This window comes from Ranitomeya variabilis, chromosome 1 (genome assembly GCF_051348905.1).
Source record: "Ranitomeya variabilis isolate aRanVar5 chromosome 1, aRanVar5.hap1, whole genome shotgun sequence".
Classification (NCBI taxonomy): Eukaryota; Metazoa; Chordata; class Amphibia; order Anura; family Dendrobatidae; genus Ranitomeya; species Ranitomeya variabilis.
The window spans coordinates 959,978,652-959,996,680 of record NC_135232.1 but is presented as its reverse complement, the minus strand read 5'-3'; the positions used below and the strand labels follow the sequence as shown (position 1 = coordinate 959,996,680).

The 18,029-nt window shown below is 40.2% G+C and overlaps 1 protein-coding gene across 2 annotated transcripts in view; it reads right to left on the bottom strand.

Annotated features, from left to right (window-relative positions):
• The window catches only part of ARHGAP10 (Rho GTPase activating protein 10), a 348,249-nt gene that overhangs the window by 68,873 nt on the left and 261,347 nt on the right, over nucleotides 1–18,029 (bottom strand). For both annotated transcript variants that reach the window (XR_013219924.1, XM_077279301.1), the window contains one exon: nucleotides 16,654–16,810. Coding sequence is in view for 1 of the 2 variants with exons in the window: in XM_077279301.1 (XP_077135416.1) it covers nucleotides 16,654–16,810 (157 nt within the window). In the remaining variant the exon portion in view is untranslated. The remainder of the gene's footprint in view (nucleotides 1–16,653; nucleotides 16,811–18,029) is intronic.

The following is an 18,029-nucleotide window of genomic DNA, read 5'->3' as shown; positions in this document are numbered from 1 at the left end:
CCTGGCGTATAAGACGACTTTTTAGCCATGAAAAACATGGCTCCAAGAGGGCGGTTGTCTTATACGCCGAATACAGCCGCCGGGGGGAAAGGCCGCCGCGCAGGGAAGGAGGAGGCAGGGGCCCACCTTCATGAGGCGCTCGTTCTTAGAGCTGGGAGCGCTGGTGCTAGGTGACTGTTCCCCCTCTCTCCACAAGTTCCTTACCAGCAGCAGCACACAGTACAGGACTACAGGACCTGTGGTGATGTCACGGCCATGTGATCAGTCACAAGCCTGGGAGGTGTCAGCCTCTACAGAGGGAGATAGGAGCTCTGCAGAGAAGACCGGAGAGTCCTGTTCAGCACAGAACGTGTATGTGTCAGTGTGTGTGCGTGTGTTGGGGCACCTCAGGGTGTCTTCAAATGTGACATAGCCCCCTAGATTTCTTCCAGTAAAATTTGCACTCCAAAAGTCATTTGGCGCTCCTTCCCTTCCGAGGCCTGCCGTTCCCCAATACTGCAGTGTACGACAACATATCGGGTGTTGTTGTGTTCGGGAGAGATTGGTGAACAAATAGTGGGGTGCATTTTTTGCTGGTACACCTCTTAAAAATAAAAAAATGAGCCTAAAATGACACCTTCATGTAAAAAATGCACTTTTTCCATTTTCTCAACCAAGTGTTTCCAACTACTGTGAAACACTGGTTGGGTCAAAGTGGTCACTATACCCCCTAAAAGATTCCTTGGGGGTGTAGTTTCCAAAATAGGGTCACTTTTTGGGGTTTCCACTGTGGGGGTACCTCAGGCAGCCTTCAAATGTGACATGGCCCCCTAGATTTCTTCCAGTGAATCCGCCACCCAAAAACCACATAGCGCTCCTTCCGTGTTGAGCTGTGCTGTGTGCCCATACTTTAGTTTACAAGTACATGTGGGGTGTTTCTATAAACTGCAGAATTAGGGTAACCAAGTTTGGGTTTGCCGTTAACCCTTGCTAGGTTGCAGGTAAAATTGGATTACAATGTAATATCTGGAAAAAAAATGAAATTTTGAAATTTCGCCTTCATTCTGCTAAAATTCCTGTGGAACACCTAAAGGGTTAACAGTTTTTAAAAATGAGTTTTGAACAGCTTGAGGGGTGTAGTTTGCAAAATGGGGTAATTTATGGGTGGTTTCTGTTATGTAAGCCCCTTAAAGTGACTTCAGAAGTGACTTGGTCCTTTGAAAAGTGGGTTTTGCTGTAAATGTGAAAAATTGCGCATAAAACTATAAGCCCTATTACGTCGTAAAACAATAAGGTTTCATTTTCAAAATGATGCCAATATGAAGTAAACATGTGGGGAGTGTAAATTAATAACTATTATGGGGGGTATCAGTATTTTTGTAAAAAGCAGAGAATTTCAAAGTTAAAAAATTGCCGATTTTTCCAAAATTTCCGAATATTTAGCATTTTTTTATATAGAAAGGTAAAATATATTGACTCCCATTTAGCACTGACGTGAAGTACAATATGTCACGAGAAAACAATCTCAGAATGGCTTGGATAGGTGAAAGCGTTCCAAAGTTATTAGCCCATGAAGTGGCACAGGTCAGATTGGCTTAGGCACTTGGGTACAAATAGGCCTAGGGCTGAAGGGGTTAATAAGCTACGTATATGTAAGGGCTATCATATCAAAAAATAAACTACAGACATGCATCTACCTAAAAATACCAAAGAAAATTAGTCACTCCGGGTGGTACCGATATCTGGCCCGGCTCATGGACTATAGGAAAAAAAAAAGAAATATGTCAAATATTGACAGAAAGTAGCATTGTTTTGTCAAGTGCATGCTATAGTCTTCCAATAAAACAACTATTCTGCAAAAACAAAAAGTCTTCACGGGAGCACAAATGAACCAAGTTTGGAAGTTAATGTTATGGATCAAGTAGAATAGATGCCTATATGGCCAGATAAGGAGTTACTTCAAGGACAGAACAATGGAAGAGTTGACCATTTGGGCTTTAATTTCTTCCCCAAGTCTTCACTATCAAATTGAGCTTTTGAAAATAGCTGAAAAATATTCCAAAAAACAAACATTTTTTCAGCCAAATTTAATATGAGATTTACTGCCAAGACAAAAGTAAACAGGCGGTGCCATGTTATACGGTTATGACCTCCTGTTTGGCACTGTCCCAGCTGTCACTCCAGGTTTTACAACTGTACAAGTACAAAAACGACTATCTACGCCAACACATTTTTCAGCATATTTTCTGGGGAAATAAAAACAAATAAATGATACTTATCAGTAGAGTTTATCGTCACTTAAATCTTCTCCGATAATGGTTTCAGGTTACGTTTTCCTATTATAATTAGTTTTCAGGAGAAAAACATGCTGCCTCACTGTGTGACGGCCATGATTGATGCAATATATAAATAAGGCAGGAAATGAAACGCAGGAGACAAGAAACACTGTATGCGATTAGTTCACTTCCCGACTGAAATTTACAGTTAAAATGGTTAGAATCACAGATTTATGTGCTGGAAAGTGTACGAATGTATTTGTTTATCTGCATGTTTTACTGCGTTTAGCGAGATCCACGCCTGCCAGGATGATCACAATTATCCGTCCAATCTACCCTGCGTTTATGAAATCACCAAAGCATAAAATGTGAACACGTTATTCGCTGGCACTGAGTAAAATGCTATCTTGTACTTTAAATAAACTGACAGCTAAAAATCTGACAAATGACTACTCCGTGGTGAAAGTTTATTGCATCCTATCTAGCGGGTACCAAGTTCTGTAGCTTAAATGTTTCATTTATGACCATTTAGTGTACCTGCACATATCAAACTATTTCTGTAACAAGCGCCGCCAATTGCCAGCATGGAGTACGTACCCACTACCAGTAGGAATACTAGATGCTATAGGACCAAATGAGAGACTACTCTGTGCTTTCATATCCGTATTACATCACATACAATATTTCACAAAATTAAAAGGGATTTTCAGAGAGCAAAAAAAAAAAAAAAAAGTTACTCTGCTCAAAATGGCAGAAAATATACCTACCAATAAATTCCTCCCTTATGCCCTCTCTAAACAGATTTGTTTGCTTGGTATCTAAAGGGAACCTATCACCATAAAAATGTTGCACAATCTGCAGGCACAATGTTATAGAGCAGAGTAGATTCATATACAGTCATGGCCGGAAGTGTTGGCATCCTTTAAATTATTCTAGAGAATGAAGTACTTCTCCAACAAAATGATTTAATTTTTACATGTTTTGCTACACACACACACACACACATTTATTTCCTTTGTGTGCATTAGAACAACAAAAAAAAAAAAAAAAAAGGGAAAAAAAGGCAAACTGGACATAATTTCACACAAAACCCCAAATATGGGATGGACAAAATTGTTGGCACCCTCAACTTAATATTTGGTTGCACACCCTTTGGAATAAATAACTGCTTCCTATACCAACAAGTTTTTTACACCTCAACTGCAATTTTGGACCACTCTTCTGTTGCAAACTGCTCTAGGTCTCTCATATTTGAGGGATGCCTTCTCCTAACAGCAATTTTAAGATCTCTCCACAGGTGTTCAATGGGATTTAGATCCGGACTCATTTCTGGCCACTTCAGAACTCTCCAGTGCTTTCTTTCCATCCATTTATGGGTGCTTCTTGAAGTATCTTTAGCGTCATTGGCCTGCTGGAAGATCCATGACCTAGGACGCAAACCCAGCTTTCTGACACTGGGCATTACATTGTGACCCAAAATCCGTTGGTGATCTTCATATTTCAAGATGTCTCACAGTGTCAAGGCAACCAGTGCAAGAGGCAGCAAAACAACCCTAAAACATTTTTTAACCTCCACCAGATTTGACTGTAGGTAATGTGTTCTTTTCTTTGTAGGCCTCATTCCGTTTTTGGTAAAAGTAGAATGATGCGCTTTACCAGAAAGTTCTATTTTGGTCTCATCTGTCTACAACACGCTTTCCCGGAAGTATTTTGGCTTACTCATGTACATTTTGGCAAACTTGCAGGCTAGCTTTTTTATGTCTCTCTGTCAGCAGTGTGGTCCTCCTGAGTCTCCTGCCACAGCATTTAATTTCATTCAAATGTTGACAGACAGTTCGCACTGACACAGATGTACGCTGAGCTGCAGGACAGCTTGAATTTCTTTGGAACTTGATTGGGGCTGCTTACACACTTTCTGGACTTTCCTGTATTGCACCCTTTCTTCAATTTTTCTCTGCCCTCTTTGTCCAGAGAGATTAACTACAGTGCCATGGGTTGTAAACTTTTTGTTTATGTTGCGCACCATAGACAAAGGAACATCAAGATCTCTGGAGATGGATTTGCAACCTTGAGATTGTTGATATTTTCCAGCAATGCAACTTCTCCCCTTTTTCATCTGGTTTCAGGTGTGATTTTCATATCTCCCACACCTGTTACTTGTCACAGGTGAGTTTGAAAGAGCATCACAAAGTTGTTTACCCACAATTTTGGAAAAGTGCCATCAATTTTGTCTGCCCCATGTTTGAGGTTTTGTGTGAAATTAAGTCCAATTTGCCTTTTTTCTTTGCTTTTTTTTGTTGTTACAATACGCACAATGAAATAAAAATGTGTATAACAAAATACCTGTAATTGCAATAATTTTCTGGGAGAAATACTTAATTTTCTGAAACAATTTCAAAAGCGCCAAAACTTTCAGCCAAGACTGTATAGTTTTGTGAGAAAAGATTCAGTATAACTTGTATTTTAAGAAATTTAAAGCGGTGTTGTGTGATTTTCGGGCCAATAGGCGGTCCCATCAGTTACTGACCGCTATCTCTACATACACACTTCTACAAAGATAGCTGTCAATTACTGATATGACCGCCCACTGGACTGAAAATCACAGCACAGGTTTAAGTGAATAAACACAGTTTATACTGAATATCTGACCACTAAGCTATATATCAATCTGCTCAGCTCCCACTGCTTTAGAACATGGTGCTTGCAGATTACACTACTTTTTCATGGTGACAGGTTCCCTTTAATTTGCAAACACCTGTGTATCCATACAGTTATATGAAAAAGTTTGGGCACCCCTATTAATCTTAAGCTTAATGTTTTATAAAAATTGTTTTTTTTTTTGCAACAGCTATTTCAGTTTCATATATCTAATAACTGTTGGACACAGTAATGTTTCTGCCTTGAAATGAGGTTTATTGTACTAACAGAAAATGTGCAATCTGCAAACAAAATTTGGCAGGTGCATAAGTATGGGCACCCTTATAATTTTCTTGTTTTAAATACTCCTACCTACTTTTTACTGACTTACTAAAGCACTTTTTTTAGGTTTTGTAACCTCATTGAGCTTTGAACTTCATAGCCAGGTGTATGCAATCATGAGAAAAGCTACTTAAAGTGGCCACTTGCAAGTTGTTCTCCTGTTTGAATCTGAAAAGAGTGGCATCATGGGCTCCTCAAAACAACTGTCAAATGATCTGAAAACAAAGATTATTCAACATAGTTGTTCAGGGGAAGGATACAAAAAGCTGTCTCAGAGATTTAACCTGTCAATTTCCACTGTGAGGAACATAGTAAGGAAATGGAATTACACAGGTACAGTTCTTGTTAAGGCCAGAAGTGGCAGGCCAAGAAAAACATCAGAAAGGCAGAGAAGAAGAATGGTGAGATCAGTCAAGGACTATCCTAAGACCACCTCCAGAGAGCTGCAGATGGTGTCACTGTGCATCGGTCAACTATACAACGCACTTTGCACAAGGAGAAGCTGTATGGAAGAGTGATGCGAAAGAAGCCGTTTCTGCAAGCACGCCACAAACAGACGGCTGAGGTATGCAAAAGCACATTTGGAGAAGCCAATTTCTTTTTGGAAGAAGGTCCTGTGGACTGATGAAACCAAGATTGAGTTGTTTGGTCATACAAAAAGGTGTTATGCATGGCTGCAAAAAAACACAGCATTCCAAGAAAAACACTTGCTACCCACAGTAAAATTTGGTGGAGGTTCCATCATGCTTTGGGGCTGTGTGGCCAATGCCGGCACCGGGAATCTTGTTAAAGTTGAGGGACGCATGGATTCCTCTCAGTATCAGCAGATTCTTGACAATAATGTTCATGAATCAGTGATAAAGTTGAAGTTATGCAGGGGATGGATCTTTCAGGAAGACAATGATCCAAAACACCGCTCCACATCTACTCAGGCATTCATGCAGAGGAACAATTACACTGTTCTGGAATGGCCATCCCAGTCCCCAGACCTGAATATCATTGAACATCTGTGGGATCATTTGAAGAGGGCTGTCCATGCTCGGCGACCATCAAACTTAACTGAACTGGAATTGTTTTGTAAAGAGGAATGGCGAAAAATACCTTCATCCAGGATCCAGGAACTCATTAAAAGCTACAGGAAGCGACTAGAGGTTGTTATTTTTGCAAAAGGAGGATCTACTAAATATTAATGTCACTTTTCTTGTGCGGTGCCCATACTTATGCACCTGTCAAATTTTGTTTGAATGCAGATTGCACATTTTCTGTTAGTACAATAAACCTCATTTCAAGGCAGAAACATTACTGTGTCCAACAGTTATTAGATACAGTATATGAAACTGAAATAGCTGTTGCAAAAAAAACAATTTTTATAAAACATTAAGCTTAAGATTAATGGGGGTGCACAAACTTTTTCATATAACTGTATGTGATACACCTGTGATAACCACTCATAATGCATAACAGAGTTATCCATATGGATGCCATATCCACATACACACACACACCACATACACACACCACATACACACGCACGCGTAAATGAGGATCCACTGCCGCCAGCAGTGAAGAATTTTAAGGACAAGTATCTAAGGGCCTTGAAGGGGTTTGTGAGCATTGAAAAGCATGACTTTCTTCAAACAAACGAGTGCCAGAGTTTTCAAAAACACATGTAGTTTTAAAATGTGTCGCATGCTCATTGTGCAAAATTTCATGGATGATTACAAAGCACTGCATACAGTAAAATCATGTGGAGAGAAATCAATGACAAAATTCACCCGAAATATATTGACAGCTTTTTATGGATTTGACATGCATCTGTGTGAACACTACCTTATAGTCACTAAAGATGCCTGCAGGATGAAAGGATGGTCTGTCAGTAACACCATGGTGCAGCATTCTTAAAGTATACACCCTTCATGCTAAGTAAAAAAGTAGTATATCAGAGATCTATCACTAAGTAAGAAACTTCAAGAAGCCGCAATTATACCTAGAAAAAGGAAACTACTATGTACATACGTCCAAATGTATTCAGTCTAACTCGAATAGTAAGGCAGGATTCAAACATCTGTTTTACAATTTGTATATAGAGTTCAATATTAAGACTATGTCTGAGTATTGCAGTTCATACAGTGCCTTGCGAAAGTATTCAGCCCCCTGGAACTTTTCAACCTTTTCCCACATATCATGCTTCAAACATAAAGATACCAAATGTAAATTTTTGGTGAAGAATCAACAACAAGTGGAACACAATTGTGAAGTTGAACGAAATTTATTGGTTATTTTAAATTTTTGTGGAAATTCAAAAACGGAAAAGTGGGGCGTGCAATATTATTTGGCCCCTTTAACTTAATACTTTATTGCGCCACCTTTTGCTGCTATTACAGCTGCAAGTCGCTTGGGGTATGTCTATCAGTTTCGTACATCAAGAGACAAATTTTTGCCCATTCTTCCTTGGCAAACAGCTCAAGCTCAGTGAGGTTTTATGGAGATCGTTTGTGTTTTCAGCTCTTTCCACAGATTCTCGATTGGATTGAGGTCTGGACTTTGACTTGGCGATTCGAACACCTGGATATATTTATTTGTGAACCATTCCATTGTAGATTTTGCTTTATGCTTGGGATCATTGTCTTGTTGGAAGACAAATCTCAGTCCCAGTCTCAGGTGTTTTCCATACTCCAACAGGTTTTCTTCAAGAATGGTCCTGTATTTGGCTCCATCCATCTTCCCATCAATTTTAACCATCTTTCCTGTCCCTGCTGAAGAAAAGCAGGCCCAAACCATGATGCTGCCACCACCATGTCTGACAGTGGGGATGATGTGTTCAGGGTGATGAGCTGTGTTGCCTTTACGCCAAACATATCGTTTGGCATTGTTGCCAAAACTTTCGATTTTGGTTTCATCTGACCAGAGCACCTTCTTCCACATGTTTGGTGTGTCTTGTTGCAAACTTTAAACGACACTTTTTATGGATATCTTTGAGAAATGGCTTTCTTCTTGCCACTCTTCCATAAAGGCCAGATTTGTGCAGTGTACGACTGATTGTCGTCCTATGGACAGACTGTCCCACCTCAGCTGTATATCTCTGCAGTTCATCCAGAGTGATCACGGGCCTCTTGGCTGCATCTCTGATCAGTCTTCTCCTTGTTTGAGATGAAAGTTTAGAGGGACGGCCGGGTCTCGGTAGATTTACAGTGGTATGATACTCCTTCCATTTCAATATGATCGCTTGCACAGTACTCCTTGGGGATGTTTAAAGTTTTGGAAATCATTTTGTATCCAAATCCGGCTTTAAAACTGCTCCACAACAGTATCACGGACTTGCCTGTTGTGTTCCTTGGTCTTCATGATGCTCTCTGTGCTTCAAACAGAACCTTGAGACTATCACAGAGCAGGTGCATTTATACGGAGACTTGATTACACACAGGTGGATTATATTTATCATCATTAGGCATTTAGGACAACATTGGATCATTCAGAGATCCACAATGAACTTCTGGAGTGAGTTTGCTGCACTGAAAGTAAAGGGGCCGAATAATATTGCACGCCCCACTTTTCAGTTTTTGAATTTCCACAAAAAATTTAAATAACCAATAAATTTCGTTTAACTTCACAATTGTGTTCCACTTGTTGATGATTCTTCACCAAAAAATTACATTTGGTATCTATATGTTTGAAGCATGATATGTGGGAAAAGGTTGAAAAGTTCCAGGGGGCCGAATACTTTCGCAAGGCACTGTATATGAACCATAAGAGGCAGACTCCTAAATCAAGCCCAATACTGCTTCTTGGTTGACTGTTATCGTATTACTTTGCAGACTGCTGGTTCCAGTAAGAACAGATATAGCAGCATTTTGACCATGCTGATTGAATTTTTAGATCTCAAGCAATGTCATTTACAGTTGTGGCCAAAAATCGAGACTGATAAAGTTTGGCTTTCAAAAACTTTGCTGCTCTAATTTTTATAGTAGCAATTTGCATTAAAGTGAACCTGTCACCAGGTTTGACCAATGTGACATATGGCCACCACCTTTCAGGCCTGATATACAGCATTGTATAATGCTGTATATCTTCCCCCAACCCGACCTGCAAGACAAGAAAAAGAGTATAGAGAATTGTCTGTTCGCTTTGACGGTAAAGAAGTAGTTAGTAATTTTGGTGAAGGCAGTTCTAGTGCAGGATGGGTGCCAGATTGCAGGTTATCAAAAAATGAGTTGGGCCAGAAAGGGGAGGAAAATTTAAAGTGAAAAAGCTTTTTGAGGAGTTTGGATAACAACAGCAATAGCTAGACTTACAGGTTAGGTCAAGGGATGGTTTCTTCATGGTAGGTCATTGTTGCATGTTTGAGAGCAGAAGGGAAGTCACCAAAGGTTAATGATAGGTTATAGAGATGGGTTAGGGCAGGGATCAATGGCGTGTTTCGGTTGGAGAGAATATAGGATGAGTTAGGGTCAAGGGAACAAGTGGGCTGGTGTCATTTGAGGAGAATATGAGCAAGTTTTCCTTCAGTAATGGTGGGAAGGAATGTTATGGGGAAGGCATTGGTCTGTTACATGAAGGGGTTATGGTGGTTGAACAGTAAATAGTGTCCGAGTCGGTTGATTTTACTTTATTTTTGAAATGTGTGGCAAAGCCTTTTGCAGAAATAAGGGAGATCGGCAGGGGGGGGGGGGGGTTTACGGTGAATGCGGTAGGGGTTAACAGTCTTGAATAACTGTTTGGGGTTATAGGATGAAGAAGATATGAGGGTTGTGACGTATCGTTGTTTAGAAGAGGTCAAGGCCAACTTGAATGTGAGAATTTCTTGTTCGAATGTGGTGAAGCCTTCCTGCGAGAGCATTTCTTACAACTCCACTCCACCACCTTGGACACTTTTTTGCTGTGCCAGGGTTGCCTGTTGATTTGTCGCCCTTAGATATGTACAATAAGGGAGATCAAGTCAATAGCCGATTCCAGTGTGGCACTTTAAAAAATGGTAGCTGTTTGTGTCATCTAGTGAGGATATGGTGGATAGCGGTAGAAGAGAGTCGAAAGCGTGTGAGTTTCGAGATGTGAGAGGTTTCTGTGGGAGTATGCTAGCTACTGGACTGCTGAAGCAGATGAATTGGTCAGGGATGAGAACGTGAGTAGATGGTGGTTAGAAAGGGGGTGAGGTGAGGTTGTGAAGTTAGATCGGGAACAGAGACGGATAAAAATGAGGTCTAGTGTATTTCCGGCTGTGTAGGTGTATGCAGAGGACCACTGTGCGAGACCAAGGGATGAAGCAAGTTACAGGAGTTTGTAGTCTACTGACTGGTAGGTGTCAATGGGGATGTTTACGTCACCTGTTATGATGGTGGCGGCGAATGTCAGTGAAGAAGACAGGTGGAGAAGTGGTCCATAAGGGTGGTGGCTGGGCATAGAGGTCGGTATATGACGGCCACTTGGAGACTGCAGGAAGAATGGATAAGGACAGAGAAAACTTAAAAATTGGAGAATAATGGAGAGTTGAGGAGGGATTGAGTTGAAGGAGCAGTTGTTGGAAAGGAGAAGTCGAATGTTTATTCACCATGTTTATTGCCAGAGCGAGGTGCTTGGGTAAACTGAAGGCCACCATAACAGAGTGGCAGGGGAGTGATAAAAACTCCTTAAGACTATATGGGACATCTGGAGGAATAATTGTTTAGAGAGGATAAGGTGATCACTACCATGAGTCCTGTGTCATCCCAACAGTAAAGCTTCCCGAGACTATAAATGTGTGGAGTTGCTTTTCATTCAAGGGTGTTCGCTCACAAACAATTTTGCCTAAGAACACTTCCATGAATAAAGAATGGCATCTAAATATACTCCAAGAGCAACCGCTCCTAATGATCCAGAAGCAATTTGTTGGAGACCAATGCTGTTTTCAGCACGATTGAGTTCTGTGTCACAAGGCAAAAGTGATAACCAACTGGCACAGTGAACAAAACATTGCAATTTTGTGTCCATGGCCAGGAATCTCAACAGATCTCAGTCCCATTGAGAACAATCCTCAAAAAAATCAGAGGATGACAAACAAAAACACAGAAATTGTGATAAACGCCAAGCACTGATTAGGTAAGAATGGATTGCCATTAGTCATAATATGGCCTAGAAGCAGATACCCAGCATGGAAAGGTGAATTGCATAAGTCTTGAAAAATAGCGGTCAACACTGGAGATGTTGAGTAATGACATAAGCTTGATTTATTTGTCAATAAAAGTTTTAAAACTCAATACTTATAATTGTACTTCTGAAACCATAGAAACAACTGACTAAAAGATCTTTAAACACTAAAGCAGCAAACTTTGTGAAAACAAACATTTGTGTCAGTCTCATCTCTCCAGGAAAGCCTACAGCCTAGTAAACACCCACTGCCGCCTCACTACCATTGGTGGTGCTGAAACCAGTATCCTTACCCATTAGCCTGTAGATTGTCAGCTCAGTACCAGTCTTTCAGTTTAATTTTATATCAGTAACCCTTTTCCAATTTATTGCAATGTTTTCACTAGAACCTATAAATAAACCCATTAAAAAAAGAAAAAAAAGCCCTACAGAATTGTGTGGGTCTGTATGTCGTCATGTGAATAGGACCTAAAATATATATAGCCCTTGCTAAAAACCACAGCGTTAACACCTCACCTATTTTCATTTCCACAGTGCTGTGAAGCTTTGAATGTGTGCCAACGCAAGATTCCTAAATGGGAAGGCATATAAGCATCACGTGATGTGCAATCTCTGGATCTTAGCTGATGAGAAGGCAAGGTATTTGTATGCCATGAGAGCTGCAGGCAGACTGCAGATCACAGATACCAGAGTCTCACATGCAGAAACAGTTTATTGTATAAAAAAAAATCAAATAAGTAGGGTCACGAAAGGATAAAAATGAAGAATACAAGATATGGGCAGGCAATGAAGGCTGCCTTACAAACAAAACAGCAGCTCAGATTCAGGCTCCTGCTTCATAGTCATAGTATTCAACTTAAAGCATGAGCATCACAATTAGAAGATTGCTGAAAAGTGATCTCTGCAGTACAGGAAGTTGTGGTCAAAATGAAAATCGCTAGATTTTAGAATATATACACTGCTCAAAAAAATATAAAGGTAGCACTAAAATCCCACATCCTAGATATCACTGAATTAAATATTCCAGTTGTAAATCTTTATTCATTACATAGTGGAATGTGTAGAGAACAATAAAACCTAAAAATTATCAACGTAAATCACAACTAATATCCCACGGAGGTCTGGAGTTGGAATGATGCTCAAAATCAAAGTGGAAAATAAAGTTACAGGCTGATCCAACTTCAGTGGAAATGCCTCAAGACAAGGAAATGATGCTCAGTAGTGTGTGTGGCCTCCATGTGCCTGTATGAGCTCCCTACAATGCTTGGGCATGCTCCTGATGAGGCGGCGGATGGTTTCCTGAGGGATCTCCACCCAGACCTAGACTAAACCATCCGCCAACTCCTGTACAGTCTGTGGTGCAACGTGACGTTGGTGGATGGTGCGAAACATGATGTCCCAGATGTGTTCAATCGGATTCAGGTCTGGGGAACGGGCGGGACAGTCCATAGCATCAATGCCTTCATCTTGCAGGAACTACTGACACACTCCAGCCACATGAGGTCTGGCATTGTCCTGCATTAGGAGGAACCCAGGGCCAACCGCACCAGCATATGGTCTCACAAGGGGTCTGAAGATATCATCTCGGTACCTAATGGCAGTCAGGCTACCTCTGGTGAGCACATGGAGGATGAGCATCATTCCAACTCCAGACCTCCGTGGAATATTGATCATTTTTTAGTTTTTTTTGTTCTCAACACATTCCACTATGTAATGAATAAAGATTTACAACTGGAATATTTAATTCAGTGATTTCTAGGATGTGGGATTTTAGTGTTCCTTTTATTTTTTTTTGAGCAGTGTACATACATTATATATATACCGTATATATATATACTGTATACATATATACACATACACACATTATTATTATTTATATAGCACCATTGAACCCATGTGTTTCTTTTATTTTTTTTAGCAGTATATATATATATATATATATATATATATATATACACACACACACACACACACACACACACACACACACACATATACATATACACACACACATATATATACATTTACACACATACACACACATTATTTATTATTATTATTATTTATTTTATAGCACAATTGATTCCATGGTGCTGTACATGAGAAGGGGTTACATACGAATTACAGATATCACTTACAGTAAGCAAACTAACAATTACAGACTGATACAGAGGGGCGAGGACCCTGCCCTTGCGTGCTTACATTCTACAGGATGGTGGGGAAGGAGACAGTAGGTTGAGGGTTGCAGGAGCTCCGGTGTTGGTGAGGCGGTAGCTCCGGTACTGGTGAGGAGGCAGCGGGGTCAGTGCAGGCTGTAAGCTTTCCTGAAGAGATGGGTTTTCAGGTTCCGTCTGAAGGATCCGAATGTGGTTGATAGTCGGATGTGTTGGGGCAAAGAATTCCAGAGGATGGGGGATATTCGGGAGAAGTCTTGAAGGCGGTTGGATGAGGAGCAAATAAGTGTGGAGGAGAGAAGGAGGTCTTGGGAGGACCGGAGATTACGTGAGGGAAGATATCGGGAGATTAGTTCAGAGATATATGGAGGAGACAGGTTATGGATGGCTTTGTACGTCAGTATTAGTAATTTGAACTGGATATGCTGAGGGAATGGGAGCCAGTGAAGAGATTTGCAGAGGGGGGAAGCGGAGGAGTAGCGAGGAGAGAGATGAATTATTCCGGTAGCAGAGTTAAGGATGGACTGGAGAGGTGCAAGGGTGTTAGCAGGGAGGCCACAGAAAAGGATGTTGCAGTAGTCAAGGCGGGAGATGATGAGGGCATGCACAAGCATTTTAGTGGATTGACGGTTGAATATACATATATACACACACACATACACACACAAATATAACACGTACAACACATATATACACACACCGATAGGGAAACGATCACCATTTTTTTTTTTAAGTATATGGTTGACATACGTCATTTTCTGATGACACATTCCATTTAAGGTCAGCATAAAGAGGTTAAAAAAAGAATCCATTGTCTACTACCAGAATGTTGAATATCCAGTTTTATAAACTGTTCAGAATGATGCCTCAAAGCCTTTAGATTGCTGATTTGCAAATATTTGTCCTCTGCACATACAAATTTTTATCCAATTGATTCTAAAATAACCAGACAGACATGTAGGTCACGTCTTCATGATTGGAGCATGCTCAGGAGCTGAGCGTCATCTTCCTGTAACAGCAGCGACTGGAGCTTGATCTGGTAATTGCTATTTAACAACTGAAATGCCATTGTCCATCACTGACAGCAGCATTTAAATAGGATTACCACCGATACACAACGGCTTGGCACGGCATCTATGACCCTACTATGAAGCTCAGTGTACAGTCGTTTTGACTATATACTGTAATACAGTCACTAAACAAATATAGAATTTAAATCACTCCCATTGCCCCCCTTTAAATAGAATAAAAAAACCATGGCATATTTAGTATTAGCACATCTGTAGAAGTCCAATCAAAATATAAAATTAATTACCAGTATGGTAGCTTCTTTTTCTAAAGAGGGAGAACAAGAAGCTCAAAACACCAGAAATAGAGGTTGGTTTTCAATGCACTTCCCTGAAAAAATGCAATAATTTTTTTTTCTAAAGTGGTCTAATATGGTATCAATAAAAACAACAGAATGACAAGCAAAAAAAAACAAACCCTCATGCAACTCCATTGACAAAAAAAATAAAATTAAACAGTTACCGTATTTTCTGGTGTATAAGACGACTGGGCGGATAAGACGACCCCCAACTTTTCCATATAAAATATGGAGTTTGGGATATCCTCGCCGTATAAGACGGGGGTCATCTTATATGCCTAGTCGTTTTATACGGCGTGTGCGGTCCGGATGGTTCCCAGGGTCTGGAGGCGAGGAGACTCTCCTTCAGGCCCTGGGATCCATATTCATGTAAAAAAAAGAATAAAAATAAAAAATATGGGCTATACTTACCCTCCGACGGCCCCCGGCTCTCAGCGGTGCAAGCGGTGGCCTCTGTTCCTAAGGATGCATTGAGCGAAGGACCTCCGATGACGTCAAGGTCGCGTGACCGTTATATCATCGAAGGTCCTTCGCTCACTGCATCTTTAGGAACGGAGGCCGCCGCTTGCACCGCTGAGAGTCGGGGGCCGTCGGAGGGTAAGTATAGCCCATATTTTTTTTTTTTTTTTTCACATGAATATGGATCCCAGAGTCTGAAGGAGAGTCTCCTTCCCTCCAGATCCTGGGAACCATACAGGACCGCCCCCTGCACACGCCGCACCCGGCGTATAAGACGACCCCCGACTTTTGAGATGATTTTCAGGGGTTAAAAGTCGCCTGAAAATACGGTACATCTTTTCCAATCACTTGTAAAGAAAATAAGAAACTCAAAAAACAAAAACACTCAACGTTGGTATAGCAGCAATTGTAGTGAATTGATCATTCTGCCAGGTATGTTTAACCATGAAATGAAAACTATAAAAACAGCCCCCCCCCCCCCCCCGCCAAAGAATAAATAAATAAATAAATGATAAAATGGTAGAAAGGCCATTTTTATTTTTTTCACAATTTCACCCCATTTGGAAATTTTTCCCATTTTCCAATACATTGTATGGTAAAATGAATAGTGTCATTCAAAACTACAGCTTGTCCTGCAAAAAAACAAGCTCTTATATGCATGGATTGGATTGCATGAGGGGACTCGAACATATTTTTGGAGCACGTCGGAGACACTCGGTTAGCACACGAGCATGCTCAGATAACACCTTATCCAAGCACAATAGCTCATCACTGTTTGGCATGTTTCTGTATAAAGATCCTTGAAGATTGATCTGTATAGTGTAGCATGAAGTCTGTATTATCTTGTGTATTCACACCAAGGGGCAATTACTATGGATTTATTTGCTTTAGCATCTGCATGTGCTATGGGACAGTATCTAATCCAATACCTGGAAGTTTTAGTACTGTCTTTAAAAGGGTCGTCATATCTTAGCAAGTTATTTCTAATCTTAAGGTTAGGGGACAACTTGATGATCCTTGGGGGTCCCACAAATCCAGGGAAAGGAGCTCTGATGTGCCATGTTTGAAGGAAGCGATTACCACGCATCACTGGCAATGAATGGGGTCAAAGTGCAAATGTGAAGCCAACGCTTCAGTCAAACAGGGTCCATTCTTAGGATTTTTGGAGCCTCCCATCGTTGGCACCTATCTTCTGGATAGGTGATAAATCGTTCAGTTGGGAAACTTTAAATGGTATCAGCTGCCCACAAGCATTTACACATTAAATAAAAAAAAAAATAGATCATAGACAAACTCTTACTCGGGGGTCGGCCACTCCAGTACATCGCTGGCATCGGCTATAAGATGATTTTTCTCATAAGGAGGACTTATACTCGTGGCCAAAGGCGTGAGAGCAGGGGGTGAAAGGGAATCCAAGCTACCAGTTGGTGTATCTTCTTTTGGAGAATTATTGTTATCTGAAAAATAAAATATATATATATTTCAAGGATGTTAGGGAAACTCATAACAAAGAGGGACATAAAAATAATAAAGAAAGGAAAATAAATGGCTGAAAAGTTTTCAAAACACAAGAATGTTATTAAAAAAAAGGCAGTCATGACCACTATTTTATAATCCTTAATACATAATAGAAGAAAACCATAAACAAAATTTCAAAAAAGAATAAAGACAGATAGTAAGAAAAATTCCACTTCACCTTGACAAGCAATGTACAATCTAGAAATTCTGCATATGGTCATCAATGTATAGAGAAAACAATTTTAATAGAGTATTCCAATACCATAATTTATAAAATGTGTCCAGTGAGCCGATATATTGGCCATTATACACACAAAGGATGCAGTTTACATATTAATCTAGAGGCAAGACCGGAAAAATGAAATTTAGAGAAAAAAAAAAAAAGATTCCGATATCATCCTTTTCCAACCTGTTAAAAACTCGACAGAACGGTGCGAATAACAGTATCACTGTGAAAGTAGAAAGTTATTCCGCAAGGCTTCAGCCGTATAAGATTTCTAAATAATAAGGGCAGCCAAAAAAAATTTAGAATGAGGTCAGCGAGTGAAAACAATTCATTTTCTGCAACAGAGGGGAAAAAAAAGGTCCATTTGTGCCAGGGTTTCATTAATCATAGTGAAAACTTCCAAATGATACAGAAACGAAAGTAGAACATTTTCTAAGGAAGAAAAAAATGTAAGAAAAGTTTGTTAATTTACAGGTGCCCAAAAATGGGGCAAGCAAACCGCATATTGCACATATCCATGATAAATGAACGGGTCATAACAGTCATTGGTTTGTTTTACATTAAACCAATGTACATGTATTTTGTATATGTGCATTGTTCCAGCTTTCCTCCCTCTGCCTTCACACTCTTCTTAAAATTGTGTCCCACATGATGAAAGTGCGCCTTAGAATGACTCTGCACTATTTAAAAATATTCGCAGTAAGCAAAATATGGGTGCAGCACTTGTGATAGTTTTTAGATTTAGAATAAAGCAGAGCTGATAAAGCTAATCCCACCCACACCAGAATCTGTATATACAATGTCCTAAGACAGTGAGCTGCTTGTCACAGGAGGGGGTGTGGTGGGTCTAATAAGCCTGTACCATGTAGTGATAATCACCAGGTGATAAAACCTTCATTGTAAGTAAAGAACAGCACATAGCCTGATAAGTG